We start from the raw sequence: 15,119 nt of genomic DNA, 5'->3' as shown, positions 1-15,119 counted from the left end.
AATCTGTTTGAAACTTGTAATCTTCCTTGTCATTTCCTCCCATTTCAATTAAAATGATCTGGCTGTTGTCATTTATATTACCGTTGTAGTTTTATATAATTGTTAAAAAAAAATAGCTGACCGAATGCTTGTCAAATTCATGAAATCCCCACCGAATTTCAAAAGTTCTGGTTTGGGATTCGAGCTTTTCAAGACCTTTTGGCATTTTACTGTACTGAGAGTATAGAATGTGAGAACCCGGATTTATATTCTTTTCACGTCAAAAGAATGGGCCAAAAGTGTTTTTTTGCCGTTGAAGTAATTTTGAAGTTTAGTCCCATACAAACCACTTTATCATCCAATCTGCAGATAGTAGGGTCCTGCAAACACCACTGAATCAGATTATTTGACCAAGATCATGAGACAATGCCCCTTGCTTTTCTTCAGGTAGTGCCACGGGATGTTTGAGAAGAAAGATGAATTCTTGGTTTATCACATTTAGCACTGAACTAAAACATCAGCCTGGGTTATGTTCTTCAGTCTCTGGAATGGGGCTGAAACCTGGACCTGACATTGTCGAACTCTAGTCAAGGCTGACAAAATCGAGCTTTTTGAATGACCAGATATGTGGGATGTTAATGTTTTTTGTTTTTTTGCAGAGATATAAAGGCAGGAAACATTTTACTAACTGAACCAGGACAAGTCAAACTGGCTGATTTTGGATCTGCCTCTATAGTATCCCCCGCTAATTCATTTGTAGGGACGCCCTACTGGTAAGTGAAATGTAAATAACATTTAAATAGGGAGTTGCTTCCTTGAAGAGACATATCAGCAATGATTTGGACTTTTGATCCAGCCACTGTACATGTACTGAATGCTTGTATTTTAACTCTGGCAAAACATTGACATTTAACATTATAGGAGTTATTAGAAATTGGACATGCCAGCTGTCCTAATAGCTTGACAATCCAGGAACATCCGAGGTTGAATCTCAGGTCTACATAAGTTGGGATGATCGAGAGTAAAGTAACAGGGTGGAATGGTAAAATTGAAAAGAGCAACTCAGACTTCCGGTGGCTGCCATGGAGTGAGAGGTCGCTTATTTGGTAGCTCCTGCTCGTGGTGGACTTTTGGGACCTTTTCCCCGATTCATGGGGGATTTGACTGGTAAAAGTGGAGACTGAGGCCGAGAATAGGAATCCCCCACCAGTCTATGGAGTCATGGACCCGAAGTGGTCTGCAAAGAAGAGATTGTTGGGCAAAGAAGAGAGTCGAGCCTGAAGCACAGGAAAACATGGCAGAGGTTGAGGAGCTGAGATTGCTGGCCCAGTGGTCAGCGGAGCAGCTGGTGAAATTCCTCCAGGAGAGTTTCGCCAAGCAAAGACTGGAGTACCTGGACCCGATTAAGATGGGGATTGATCGGGTGGGGCAAAGATTGAAAGCCCAGAGACTGGCGATCCAGAAGTTGGAAGAGAAGGTGGCTGAGCACGAGGACCAGCTAACCGCGATGACAATGGAGATGGATCTGATGAGGGACCATCAGAAAAGGCTGCAGGGGAAGGTGGAGGATTTGGGGAACAGGTCACGCAGTCAAGAATTTGAGGATCGTTGGCCTCCCGGAGGGCATCGAGGGATCGGACGCAGGGGCATACGTGGCGCGTATGTTTGAGAAGCTGCTTGGCGAAGGTGCATTTGCTCGACCCCTGGAACTGGACAGGGCGCATAGAGTGCTTGCAAGAAAGCTGCGGATGAATGAGCCGCCGAGGGCGATGGTGGTGCAAATGCACCGGTTCCTGAATAAGGAACCGATCTTGAGGTGGGCCAGGCAGATGAGGAGCTGCAATGGGAAGACAGCGAGCTGCGCATTTACCAGGACTTGGGTGCGGAACTGGCCAAAAGAAAAGCGAGCTTTAACAAGATTAAATCGGCCCTCTTCAAGAAGGGGGTGAAGTTCGGCATGCTGTACCCAGCTCGTTTGTGGGTCACTTACGAGGGCCAAGAACATTATTTTGGATCGACGGATGAGGTGATGATCTTTGTCCTGGACAGGAGACTGGCAGGTGATTGAGGACACTGAACTTGGGGGCGAGTAATTCCGTGCCTGTGCTGCTAAGTTTTTTTTTTTGAGCTGTGCATGTAGTGTTTTTGTATCAATTTTTGGGGAAGTTGCTCAGTTTTGTGTGTGGGTTAACTCTGTTCATGTGGGGGGATGGTGGGTGGTATTTTCTTCTTTGTGTTGGGGTTTGTGATATTTTGCAGGGGGGTGAGGGAGAACATTAGGGGTAGGATGCTTGGCGCCATGGGCTACCTTGGCTACCAGGCTAGCTGGGCGGGCTAGCTCATGGAAGCGCAGTGGGGGGGAGCGAGCAGATGACAAGTTTGATCTGGGGGGTTGGGATTGTTGTTTTGGAAGTGAGGGGGGGGAGGAGAATTGTTCTGCTGACAGGGGAGGGACTAGCGTTGGGAGACAAATTGGAGGTCGAGGACGGTGGGCGCCCGAGGGCGGGCCTGGGGAGGCGCGAGCTGGAGGCTGACCTAAGAAGGATGATGGTTGATCAGGCGACCAGGCTATTCACATGGAACATGACGGCTGAATGGGCCAATCAAGAGTGAGGGTGGATTTGGGGGGGGGGTGTAGGTATATCATGGTGAATGGTAAGCTGGAGGGGATGCCTGTGGTATTAGTGAATATTTACGCACCAAATTGGGACAATGTGGAGTTTATGAGACGGGAGTTAGGGAAGATCAAGGACCTGGACTTGCATAATCTGACCATGGAGAGGGGGACTTCAATACAGTCATTAATCCTAGGTTGGACGAGTTCAAGGACAGGGAGGGTGCCAGCCATGGCAAAAGAGCTCAAGGGGTTTATGGAACAGATTTGGGGGGGGGGGGGGGGGGGGTAGACCCATGGAGGTTTGGATGGCCAAGAGCGAAGGAGTTTTCCTCTTTTTTTCCCCCATGTGCACTAAGTGTACCGGATTGGTTTTTTCAATTCGCCAATTGTTGTGTTGGATCATGCCCCATACTGGGTGGATCTACTGGTGAGCAAGGAGGGGGGTCAGCACCCGCAATGGAGATTGGATGTAGGACTGTTAGCGGAAGAGGGGGTGTGAGGGAGGCCATCCAGAATTATTTGGAGATAAATGATACGGGGGAATTTGTGGCAGCAACGGTGTGGGAAGTGTTGAAGGCAGTAATTAGAGGGGAGCTAATTTCGATACGGGCTCATAGGTGGAGCAGTTGGAGATGGATAGGCTGGTGAAGGAAATACTCCAGGTGGATAGAAGGTATTCTTAAGCCCTTGAGATGGGGTTCTTGAAGAAGCGGCAGAAGCTGCAGATGGAGTTTGGTCTGCTCTCCACAGGAAAGGCGGTGGGGCAGTTGAGGAAGGCGAGGGGGACGATATATGAGTATGGTGAGAAGGCCAGTAGGATGTTAGCACACCAGCTGAGGAAGAGGGAGGTAGCCAGGGAGATAGGAAGAGTGAAGGACAGTGGGGGTACACGGTCTTGCACCCAGCAGGGGTGAATGGGGTGTTTATGGAGTTTTACAGTCGGCTGTATGAGTCAGAACTCCCAGCTGGGATGGAGGGGGTGAGCAGTTTCTGGAAGGGCTGGAGTTTCCGAAGGTGGAAGAAGGATTAGTGGAGGGCTGGGAGCTCCGATCGGGATTGTGGAAGTAGTAGAGGGATTGGAGATCATGCAGTCGGCAAGGCCCGGTACCGGACGGCTACCCAGTGGAATTCTACAAGAAGTTCTCTGGGATACTCGGCCCGCTGCTGGTGAGGGCATTTAATGAGGTTGGGAAGCAAGGTGTCCTTCCCCCAACCATGTCGCAGGCTTCTATATCATTGATCCTGAAGCGGGAGAAGGAACCAGAGCAATGTGGGTCATGCAGACCAATCTCCCTACTGAATGTTGATGCCAAATTGCTGGCCAAAATTTGGGCCTCCAGGATGGAGGACTGTGTTCCGGAGATGATTGGGGAAGACCAGACTGGGTTTGTTTAAGGCAGGCAGCTAACGGCCAACGTTAGAAGACTCTTAAATATGATCATGATGCCCTCCGAGGGGAGGGAGGCGGAGGTAGTGGTTGCTATGGACGCAGAAAAGGCCTTCGACCGGGTGGAATGGAATTATCTGTGAGAGGTCATGGGACGGTTTGGGTTTGGGCAGGGCTTTATTGACTGGGTTCGGTTGCTACACCAGGCACCGGTGGCGAGTGTGCAGACGAATCGGCTGAGTTTGGACTACTTTAAATTGCACCGAGGGACATGGCAAGGATGTCCTCTCTCCCCAATGTTATTTGCCTTGGCCATTGGCGATGGCGCTGAGAGCATTAAAGGACTAGAAGGGGCTTGCCCTGGGGGGGGAGGGGGTGGGGGGATGAAACACACGGTCTCATTATATGCAGACGACCTACTCCTATACATTTCTGACCTGTTAGGGGGATGGGGGAGATTATGTGGATCTTAGGGGAATTTGACTGATTCTCGAGGTACAAATTAAATATTGGTAAAAGTGAGGTTTCTGTGATCCAGGCGAGGGGGCAGGAGCGGAGACTGGGGGAGCTGCCATTTAAAGTGGTGGGAGGGAGCTTCCATTATTTGGGAATTCAGGTGGCATGGGGATGGGAGCAGTTACATAAATTAAATTTGACCCGGCTAGTTGAACAAATGAAGGACTTTCGGAGGTGGGACGTGCTCCCGTTGTCACTGGCGGGGAGGGTACAAACCGTAAAAATGACGGTCCTCCCGAGGTTTCTGTTTGTTTTCCAGTGCCTCCCTATTTTCATACCATAGGCCTTTTATAAGCGGATGAATAGAACATAGAACATACAGTTCAGAAGGAGGCCATTTGGCCTATCGAGTCTGCACTGACCCACTTAAGCCCTCACTTCAACCCTATCCCTTAACTCAATAAGCCCTCCTGACCTTTTTGGACACTAAGGGCAATTTAGCATAGCCAATCCATCTAACCGCGTCTTTTGGACTGTGGGAGGAAACCCACGCAGACACTGGGAATATGTGCAGACTCTGCACAGACAGTGACCCAGCAGGGAATCGAAGCTGGGACCCTGGCGCTGTGAAGCCATAATGCTAACCACTGTGCTACCGTGCTGCCCGGTGAATAGGGTGATCTCTGGTCTTGTGTGGGTGGGCGGCGGGGGGTCAGTGTGGGAGCGAGTAGGGGCGGCATCATGTAAGAACACAAGTTTGGGGGCATTGGTAACGGCTTCTCGGCCGTTCTTGTCGGCCCGGTACTCAGAAGCCCGGTGGTGGTGGCGGCAGCCCTGAGAGTATTGGGGCAGTGGCGGAAACATATGGGAGTCGAGGGAGCTTCGGTGTGGGCTCCAATTTGTGATAATCACGGGCTTGTTCCGGGGAGGCTGGATGGGGGATTTTGGCGGTGGTAGAGAGCAGGGATTGAGAGGCTGGGGGATCTATTTATTGTTGGGAGCTTTCCATGTTTAGAGAATTTGGAGGAGGAGTTTGAATTGCCGGTAGGGAATGGGTTTCGATATCTGCAGCTAAGGGACTTTGTGTGAAGGCAAATTGTGACCTTTCCGCTTCTACCGTCACAGGGGATACAGGACAAGGTAGTTTCCAAAATGGGGGTGGGGGAGGAGAAGGTTTCGGATATCTATAAAGAACTCATGGAGTGGGAGGAAACTCCGATAGGTGAGCTATAGCGTAAATGGGAAGATGAGCAGGGAGGGGAGGTAGAGGCGGGTCTGTGGTAGGATGCTCTGAACAGAGTCAACACGTTCTCATCATGTGCCAGGCTCAGCCTGATACAATTCAAGGTGGTTCACCGGGTACACATGACGGTGGCCCGGATGAGCAAGTTTTTTGGCATAGAGGACAAGTGTGTGAGGTGTGCGGGAGGGCCAGCAAACCATGTCCATATGTTTTGGGCATGCCCGAAGCTTAGGGGATACTGGCTGGGATTTGCAGATGTCATATCCATGGTGCTAAAAACAAGAGTGGCGCCGAGTCCAGAGGTGGCGATCTTTGTAGTGTGGGAAGACCCGGGAGTCCAGGGGGCGAGAGAGGCTGACGTTTTGGCAGTTGCCTCCTTGGTAGCCTGGAGACGGATCTTATTAACGTGGATCTTATTAACGTGGAGGGACTCGAAGCGTCCAAAATCAGGGGTGTGGGTTAGTGACACAGCTGGGCTTCTCAGACTCGAGAAAATTAAGTTCGCCCTGAGAGGATCAACTTTAGGGTTCATCTGGAGGTGTGCAGCCGTTTAGCCACTTCTTCGGAGAAAACTAAACTGTCAGCAGATTCGATAAGTGGGGCGGGGGAGGGGGGGGGGGCACTGATCTATGTGTCAATATGTATTGTTTATTGTTTTAAAATCATAAATGCCTTCATAAAATGTTTTTTTTAAACCGAAAAGAGCAATTCAGATGTGCTTTATTGTCGGCTGGTTTAACTGTCTTAGTAATAGGAACAAGTTTTTCATGACAATCCTGATATGCACTTCTTGCCACGTTATTTTGGGTAACATATTGCCTGATTTAACTCATGGATTTGTGCAATAGTATGGTATTCCTTTAGTCAGGATTTTGTTCTGAGATTTTGTCAACTTTACCGGTAAATGTATTTGAGAATACCAAATTATATTTTTGTGTATGTTTAATAGGATGGCTCCAGAAGTGATCCTTGCTATGGATGAGGGACAATATGATGGAAAAGTAGATGTCTGGTCTCTTGGGATAACATCCATTGAACTTGGTTTGTATTTTATTGTAATGATATGCACATGTTTTTTTGCTATGCTATCCTGAAATAGTCATTCTTTTCATTTACCAGCAACCTCATATCAATTAATTTATATTGGTGGACCATAATGTTTTCAAAAGCTGAGTGAATCATTTGCCTGATATTCAGCAAATCATTTTTCTCAAATCTAATTTTTAATTAAAATCATCGAGCATCCTTGGGTAAAGTAATGGTCCTAAATAATCATCGGACCATTCAACATAGTTTCTCTCTTGTCTATTGTACAGCCAATGTCTATTCATAGAATCATAGAATTTACAGTGCAGAAGGAGGCCATTCGAGTCTGCAGCAGCCCTTGGAAAGAGCACCCTACTTAAGCCCACACCTCCACCCTTTATCCGTAACCCCGCCTAACCTTTTTTGAGCAATTTAGCATGGCCAATGTAACCTGCACATCTTTGGACTGTGGGAGGAAACCAGAGCGTCCGGAGGAAACCCACGCAGACACAGAGAACGTGCAGACTCCACAGAGACAGTGACCGAAGCCGGGAATCGAACCCAGGTCCCTGGTGCTGTGAAGCAACAGTGCTAACCAATGTGCCGCCAGTGTTATCAGCACTGCGTAGGTAGAATTTGTTCCGTATTTCATATTTCTCTTAGTGAAATGCCTTGTTTTTCTTTCATTTTGGAACAAGTTTTTAAAAAAAAAAAAAAAAAATTTAGAGTACCCAATTATTTTTTCTAATTAAGGGCAATTTTATGTAGCCAATCCATCTAACCAGCATCTCTTTGGGTTGTGGGGAGGAGAATATGCAAACTCCACACAAGCAGTGACCCGGGGCCGAGATCGAACCAGTGTCCTCAGCGCCATATGCGGCAGTGCTAACCAGTGGGCCATCGTGCCACCCTCATTCTGGAACATCTACCCATGTTCTTGAATTGCATTGCCACAAAGATCAATCTTGACTCTAATGTATATTGGCAGCTAAATCAAAGAAAACCCAAGATGTTTTACCAATACGTGAAGAGCAAGAGAATGACTAAAGAAAAGGTAGGGTCTATCCGAGATGTACATGGTCCCCGAGAAAGTTGACGAACGGCTGCCACCTCCGGGTGAACCCAACCATTGACCTTCTTAAGGCGAACTTTATCTTCTCAAGACTGAGAAACCCAGCCATGTCATTAACCCAGGTCTCTACACTTGGGGGCTTCGAATCCCTCCACATTAATAAGATCCGTCTCCGGGATACCAGGGAGGCAAAGGCCAAGACATCAGCCTCTTTCGCCCCCTGAACTCCCAGCTCTTCTGACACGAGAAAGATCGCTACCTCCGGACTCGGCACCACCCGTGTTACCATGGACATTGCCTTAGCAAAACCCTGGCAAAACCCTCTAAGCTTCGGACATGCTAAAAACATGTGGACATGATTTGCTGGGCTTCCCGCGCACCTCGCACATCTGTCCTCCACCACGAAAAACTTGCTCATCCTAGCCACTTTCATGTGTGCCCGGCGGACTACCTTAAATTGTATCAGGCTAAGCCTGGCATATGATGAGAATGTATTAACCCTGCTTCGGGCATCTGCCCACAGACCCGCCTCTATCTCTCCTCCTAGCTTGTCCCCCCACTTGCCCTTAAGCTCCTCCACGGGAGTTTCCTCCACCTCCGAAAGCTCCTGATAAATATCTGATACCTTCCTCTCTCCCACCCAGGTACTGGAGACTACTCTATCCTGTATCCGTCGTGGCGGCAGCAGCGGAAAGGCCGGAATCTGCCTTCTCAGGAAATCTCGCACCTGCAAATGCCTAAATCCATTCCCACCTAAACCCATTCCCTGCTGGCAATTCAAATTTATCCTCCAAGGCTTTCAAGCTGGGGAAGCTTCCGTCTATAAATAGATTCCCCATCCTTCTAATTACTGTCCTTTGCCATCTCCGGAACCCACCGTCCAGCCTACCCGGCATAAACCGATGGTTATTATAAATCGGGGTCCAAACCGATGCTCCCTCCACTCTCTTATACCCCCTCCACTGCCCCCAGATTCTCAGAGCCGCCGCCACCACCGGACTTGTGGAGTATTGGGCCGGCGAGAACAGAAAAGGTGCCGTTATCAGTGCTCCCAAACTTGTGTCTTTCCATGACGCCGTCTCCATCCGCTCCCACACCAACCTGACATCCCCCCCACACACCACCACCACCACTCAAGGCTATACTAGCCGCCAAGTAGTAATTGCAGAAGTTCGGCAGCGCCAACCCACCCTCTCCCCGACTGCGCTGCAGCAACACTTTCTTCACTCGCGGGGTTTTACCCGCCCCCACAAAGCCCGAAATAGCCTTATTCACCCACTTGAAAAAGGCTTTTGGGATGAAGATGGGGAGGCACTGAAAGACAAACAGAAATCTGGGAAGGACCGTCATTTTCACAGTCTGTACCCTCCCCGCCAGTATCTTATCCAGCAGTTTGGCGTCCACATTCAGTAGAGAAATTGGCCTGTATGACCCGCATTGCTCCGGATCCTTCTCCCGTTTCAGGATCAATGAAATCAAGGCCTGTGACATTGTTGGGGGGGAGGGACTCCCTTTTCTCTTGCTGCATTAAATGTCCTCGTCTGCAGTGGGCTCAATATCTCTGAAAACTTCTTATAGAATTCCACCAGATAGCCGTCAGGCCCTGGGGCCTTGCCTGACTGCATGCCCTCCAGCCCCTTGATTATTTCCTCAATCTCAATTGGGGCTCCCAGCCTTTCCACCAGATCCTCATCTACCCTTGGAAACCTCAACTGATCCAAAAACTGCCTCATCCCCTCCACCACAGCCGGGGGTTCCGACTCGTATAATTTACTATAGAAGTCCTTAAACACCTCGTTCACCCCCGCTGAGTCCAGGGCAGTATTCCCGCCTCTACTCTTTACTTTACCTTTCTCCCTGGACACCTCCCTTTCCCTGTGCTGGTGCACCAACATTCTGCTTGCCTTTTCCCCGTACTCCTAAATCGCAAGGGGGTTGTCTTTCTCAATTGTTCCACCGCTTTCACTGTGGTCAACAGCCCAAACCCAAACTCCGCCTGTAACCTCCGCCGCTCCCTCAGTAGCCCCGCGTCCGGGGCCTCCGAGTATCTCCTGTCCACCTGGAGTATCTCCTCCACTAATCTATCCCTCTCAGCCCATTCCGCCTATTCTCTGTGGGTCCGTATCGAGATTAATTCCCCTCTGACCATGCCTTCAGAGCTTCCCAAACCGTCGATGCGGAGACCTCCCCCATATCATTTGTTTCCAGGTAGTTCTGGATGGATTTGTTAACCTGCCCACAGATTGCTTCGTCCACTAGCAACCCCACATCCAGTCTCCACAGCGGGCGCTGCCCTCCACACTAACCCGTAGATCCACCCAATGCCGGGCATGAATTGACACTGTGATTGCCGAGTACTCTGTACCCACCATCTCCGGTATTAGCACCCTCTCAGAAAAAAAAGTCGATGCGCAAGTATACCGAGTGGACATGTGAGAAAAAGGAAAACTCTTTCGCCCTTGGCCGTGCAAACCTCCACGGGTCTACTCCCTCCATCTGTTCCATAAACTCCTTCAATTCCTTTGCCACACCCGGCCTCCTCCCTGTCCTGGATTTTGACCGGTCCAATTCTGGATCAATGACTGTGTCTCCTCCCATGATCCGGTTATGTGACTCTTAAGTCTGGGATCTTACCTAAAACCCGCCTCATAAATTATACATCGTCCCAATTCGGAGCATATATGTTCACGAGTACCACCCGCACCCCCTCCAGCTTCCCACTCACCATTATGTACCTACCCCCCTTGTCTGACACGATTCCCCTGCTTCGAATGCCACTCCTTTGTTGATCAAGATGACTACCTCCCATTTCTTTGAGTCCAGCCCAGATTGGAATACTTGGCTGACCCACCCATTTCTCAATCTTGTCTGGTCTGTAACCTTTAGGTGGGTCTCTTGTAGCATTGCCATGTCCGCCTTCAACCCCCTCAAATGCGCAAGCACGCGAGCCCTCTTGACCGACCCATTCAGTCCACTGACGTTCCATGTAATCAGCCTGGTCAGGGAGTTTCCAGCACAACCGCCGACAAGCCATCACCCTTTTTAGGCCAGACTCTAGCTCGTGCCCTCCGCCTCCTCGACCCCCCCCCCCCCCCCCCCCCGGGCAGTCGTCGTTCCCGACCTCCCATTGTCCCCTAATAACAGTTCCTCCCCTGTCAACAAAGCAGCTCTTCCACACCCCCAGCAACAACACTAAAAACTTAATCCCCCAGTTTAACACCTGCTCACCCCCCACTGTGCTTCCGAGACTCAGCTGCCCCATGCTGACTTGATAGCGCCCGGCCCTGGCATCAAGCAGTCTGTCTCCCCATTGTTCTCTCCCCTCTCCCCCACATGGACAAACATTTTAAAAGCATCACATTCCCCATAAACAAACATCAGAAAAAACAGTGAAGAAACAGCCACTTTGGAAAAATAATCACCCAAAAAATAGAACCAACTCAAAGCCAATCCCCCCTCTAACCAGGTCCCTGCAAGACAAAGTTACCTTTAGCCATCTAAACAGCCCCTTATTACACATAGCACTACTTATATTTATACAACCCAGCACAACAAATCGCCGCCACAGTACTTCTGCAAGGTTTCAGTGTCTTTTAATTCGCTTCCAGCCTCTTTTCTTTAATAAAAGTCCATACTTCGTCTGGTGTTTCAAAGTAGAAGTCCCGTTCCTCATGTGTGACCCACAGACGGGCTGGGTACAGCATCCCAAACTTCACCCCCTTCTTAAAGAGGGCCATTTTTGCCCGATTAAACCCAGCTCTCTTCTTGGCCAGATCTGCGCCCCAGTCCTGATAAAAGCGCAGCTCACTGTTCTCCCATTTACTGCTCCGTTCCTTCTTGGCCCACCACAGAACGTGTTCCTTGTCCAGGAAACGTACCACCAAGACCCTCGGCAGCTTGTTCGCTCAGGGCTTCTTTGCGAGGGCTCTGTGCTCTCTATCCATTTCCAGGGGCCGAGGGAACGCCTCCGTGCCCATCAACTTCTCCGGCATGTCCGTCGCGTAAGTCCTCGCATCCGATCCCTCACTGCCTTCAGGGAGGCCGACAATTCTAAGATTCTGCCTCCTGGACCTGTCCTCCAGCTTCTCCTGCATTGTTTTCTGGCGGTCGTTCATCAGCTCCACCTTGGTCTCCAGCACGGTTATGTACTCCTCATGCTCGGACACCTTTTTCTCCACCTGGATCGCTCTCCTGTGGATCTCTTGATTCTGCACAATTTGATCAATCAAAGCCTTAATCAGGTCCAGCGTGTCCTTCTTAAGCTTGGCGAAGCAATCTTCTAAAAAATTCACCAGCTGCTCCGTCGACCGCTGGCCATCTCCCTGCGGCTCTGCTTCTCCGCCATGCTTTCCCGCGTTACCAGCTCTGCTCGCGTCTTCCTTATAGGACTTTGTCTTCTCACACTGCCTCTTCTGGTCCAATTACCCATACACCGGAGGGGGGGATTTCTCCTTACTGTTTCACTCTTCACCGATTTATCCCATAAAATCCAGAGAAAAACGGGGGGAAAAGGTTCAAAAGTCCATCACAGGCGGGAGCTATCAAATGTGCGACCTACTCCTCCATGGCTGCCACCGGAAGTCGCATGTCTCCTTTAATGTAGAAAAAAGCTGCAAAGTGCTTCACAGGAGTATACTCAAACATTTGATACCGAGCCACACAAGATATTGCAGAAGATTGGATTAAGGAACATCTTCAAGGAGGAGAGCGGGTGGAGAGGTTCATGGAGGGAATTCAAGAGTTTATGACCCATGCACCTGAAGGAATGGCTGTCAAGGGTGGAGCTACAAAAATTGGGGTGCTCAGAAAATCCAGATTTAGAGGTGTGCAGAGACCCCAGATATCTACAGCTAGAAGGATGAGAAATTTTATAAGCAAGAGTTTCATAATGTGAAGTCAGTGCACATCAGCAAGTCCAGGAGCGATGGGTAAACAGGGCTTGGTGCAAATTAGGATATGGCCAGTAAAGCTTTAAAGGACCTTGGGTTTATATAAGATGGGGTGAGGGGTTGAGCGAGAGGTGAGCTGAGATGGGGCTGAATTGGACAGTGTTACAGAGATAGAATGGCTTTGGTGATGTATATGTGGTCAGACGCTCAGCTCTGTTTCAAATATGTCACCGGGTTGTGAACAGTCTAACTCAGCCTAGGACAGATGGCAGGAAATTGAATGAAGCCAATTGCTCAGAATTGGAGCTTGAGGTGGAGACCAAAGACTGACTTCAGTCTTCTTGATACTTGGAGGAAGTTTCTGCTTATCCAGTGCTGAATATTGTACAAGCAGCCTGACAAACCGGAGGCATAGAAGGATTGGGAGAAGTAGTGAGGAAGGTCGTTATCCTTGTGAAACTCGTAGTGGGTAACCACCTTGAACCATTGCAGTATGTGTAAGTGATGGCTGGGGTTCAAAATCTGCTTGGCAGGCAAACATTTAAGATACTAGGAATCCTGCGGCGAGTTACTCACCACCTGACTCCCCAAAGCCTGTCCACCACCTACAAGACATGAATCAGGAGTGTGATGGAATACTTCACAGTTGCCTGGATGAGGGCAGTTCCAACAACACCCGAGAAACTCAACACCATCCAGCTCAAAGCAACTCGCTTGCTTGGTATCCCTTCCACAAACATTCACACTCTTCCCCCACCAACTCTCAGTAGCAGCAATGTGTACCATCTACAAGTTGCACTTCAGAAACCCACCAAGGTGCCTTGGGCAACACCTTCCAAACCCACAACTAGTACCATGAAGAAGGATAAGGGCAGCAAATACCTTAGAATACCACCACCTGGCAGTTTCCCTCCAAGTCGCTCACCATCCTGACTTGAAAGTATATCGCCGTTCCTTCAGTGTCGCTGGGTCAAAATCCTGGAACTCTCTCCCTAATAGCACCGAGGGTGCATCGACACCACATGGACTGCAGTGGTTCAAGAAGGCAGCTGGTCTAGCCAGCGAAGCCTACATCCAGCGAAGCCTACATCCAACAAAAAAGCCCATAATGCTTAATTTTATTTAAATGCATAATTCAATGTTTAAAGAGCAAAATTAGTTTGTGTTTGAGTTCATAGAATAAAAAGGTTTTAAAATTGTGAATGCTTAATAAAATAGTGTACCTTGTCTGTTTACCATACAATAGATCTTTATTAGGTTGAACAGGTGATCTTATAATAGGATTACTCTCTATGACAACAGTTCTTATCCACATGGGTTTATTACTAACCAGTGTAGCTATAAGACAATTTTTCAACACGCACTCACGATTGTATTTTTCTTAGCTGAACGCAAACCACCTTTGTTCAACATGAATGCAATGAGTGCCTTATATCACATTGCCCAGAATGAATCTCCAACTCTTCAATCAAATGAATGGTAAGTTCATTAATGGATTTTTCAAGTTAAATTTTTAGTTTACATAATATTCAAATGCTTTATGTATTGTAATTGTTGGCATTTGTATTTAATTTGAGAAATTTTAAAGTATCCTAACCTGTCGGAATAACTCAGAACTTCATCGGTATGTTTGCCAAATGTGCTCGCTGTTCAGTCATTACTGTTTTGTCCGATGTATCTTTTGTTATCCCACTGCTCAGATATTTTAAATTTCAATTTCTTAATATTTTGACTTATGGTTTGCATTTTTATGGTGGTAATAGAGTATCTAAAGTTGGTACCTATTTTGTGTTATCTTGAGATTGACAAAACAGTTTAAATTTATGCTGTTGATGGATTCCTGAAAGTAGTAGTATGAAGGAATTCAGAAAAAAACATTGTTGCTGAAAATAGATTTTAATGCTTCTAATTTCAGATTTATATTTGGTAGGTCTCACTTTTTTAGAAACTTTGTGGATTACTGTCTGCAGAAAATTCCACAGGATCGACCAACATCATTGGAGCTTCTGCGGGTAAGAACCTGAGTACTTTATGCCATACTGATCAGTTCTAAATATTCAGTCTTCAATCACTGAAAATAAATTCAACTTAAATAATAAATGATGCATTTGTTTGTCATTAATTTCAGTACAAAGTATTGAAACCCTGTAATTGTACCCTACTTAGGAATAATTTGCCAGATGTGGTATTTGAGTCTATTTTCCGAATATTGGTTTGTTTATCTTTCACAGTGTTCTCAAAAAGTATAATATAGAAATTAAAATCAATTATCCAGTTCATCAACTGAACTTCAACATGTTCAGGACCTGTGTAATCAACATTTTTAAACCATTTTAACAAGGGACAATTAAATTTTGTCTTTGGCCACTAATTATGTGGACCAATATCCAACGCAGTGAGTAACGACTAAATGCCCATCTATATTTTTATATATAACACACTTTTCAAAA

The 15,119-nt window shown here is 47.8% G+C and overlaps 1 protein-coding gene across 6 annotated transcripts in view; it reads left to right on the top strand.

Annotated features, from left to right (window-relative positions):
* Window positions 1-15,119, top strand: part of taok3a (TAO kinase 3a) — a 176,873-nt gene that overhangs the window by 84,931 nt on the left and 76,823 nt on the right. For all 6 annotated transcript variants that reach the window (XM_072496958.1, XM_072496968.1, XM_072496920.1 and 3 more), the window contains 4 exons: window positions 639-752; window positions 6,632-6,723; window positions 14,055-14,148; window positions 14,600-14,681. In XM_072496958.1, coding sequence (XP_072353059.1) covers window positions 639-752; window positions 6,632-6,723; window positions 14,055-14,148; window positions 14,600-14,681 — 382 coding nt within the window. The remainder of the gene's footprint in view (window positions 1-638; window positions 753-6,631; window positions 6,724-14,054; window positions 14,149-14,599; window positions 14,682-15,119) is intronic.

The sequence above is a fragment of the Scyliorhinus torazame genome, chromosome 1, assembly GCF_047496885.1.
Source record: "Scyliorhinus torazame isolate Kashiwa2021f chromosome 1, sScyTor2.1, whole genome shotgun sequence".
Lineage (NCBI taxonomy): Eukaryota > Metazoa > Chordata > Chondrichthyes > Carcharhiniformes > Scyliorhinidae > Scyliorhinus > Scyliorhinus torazame.
This window is presented reverse-complemented; position numbering and strand designations above follow the sequence as displayed.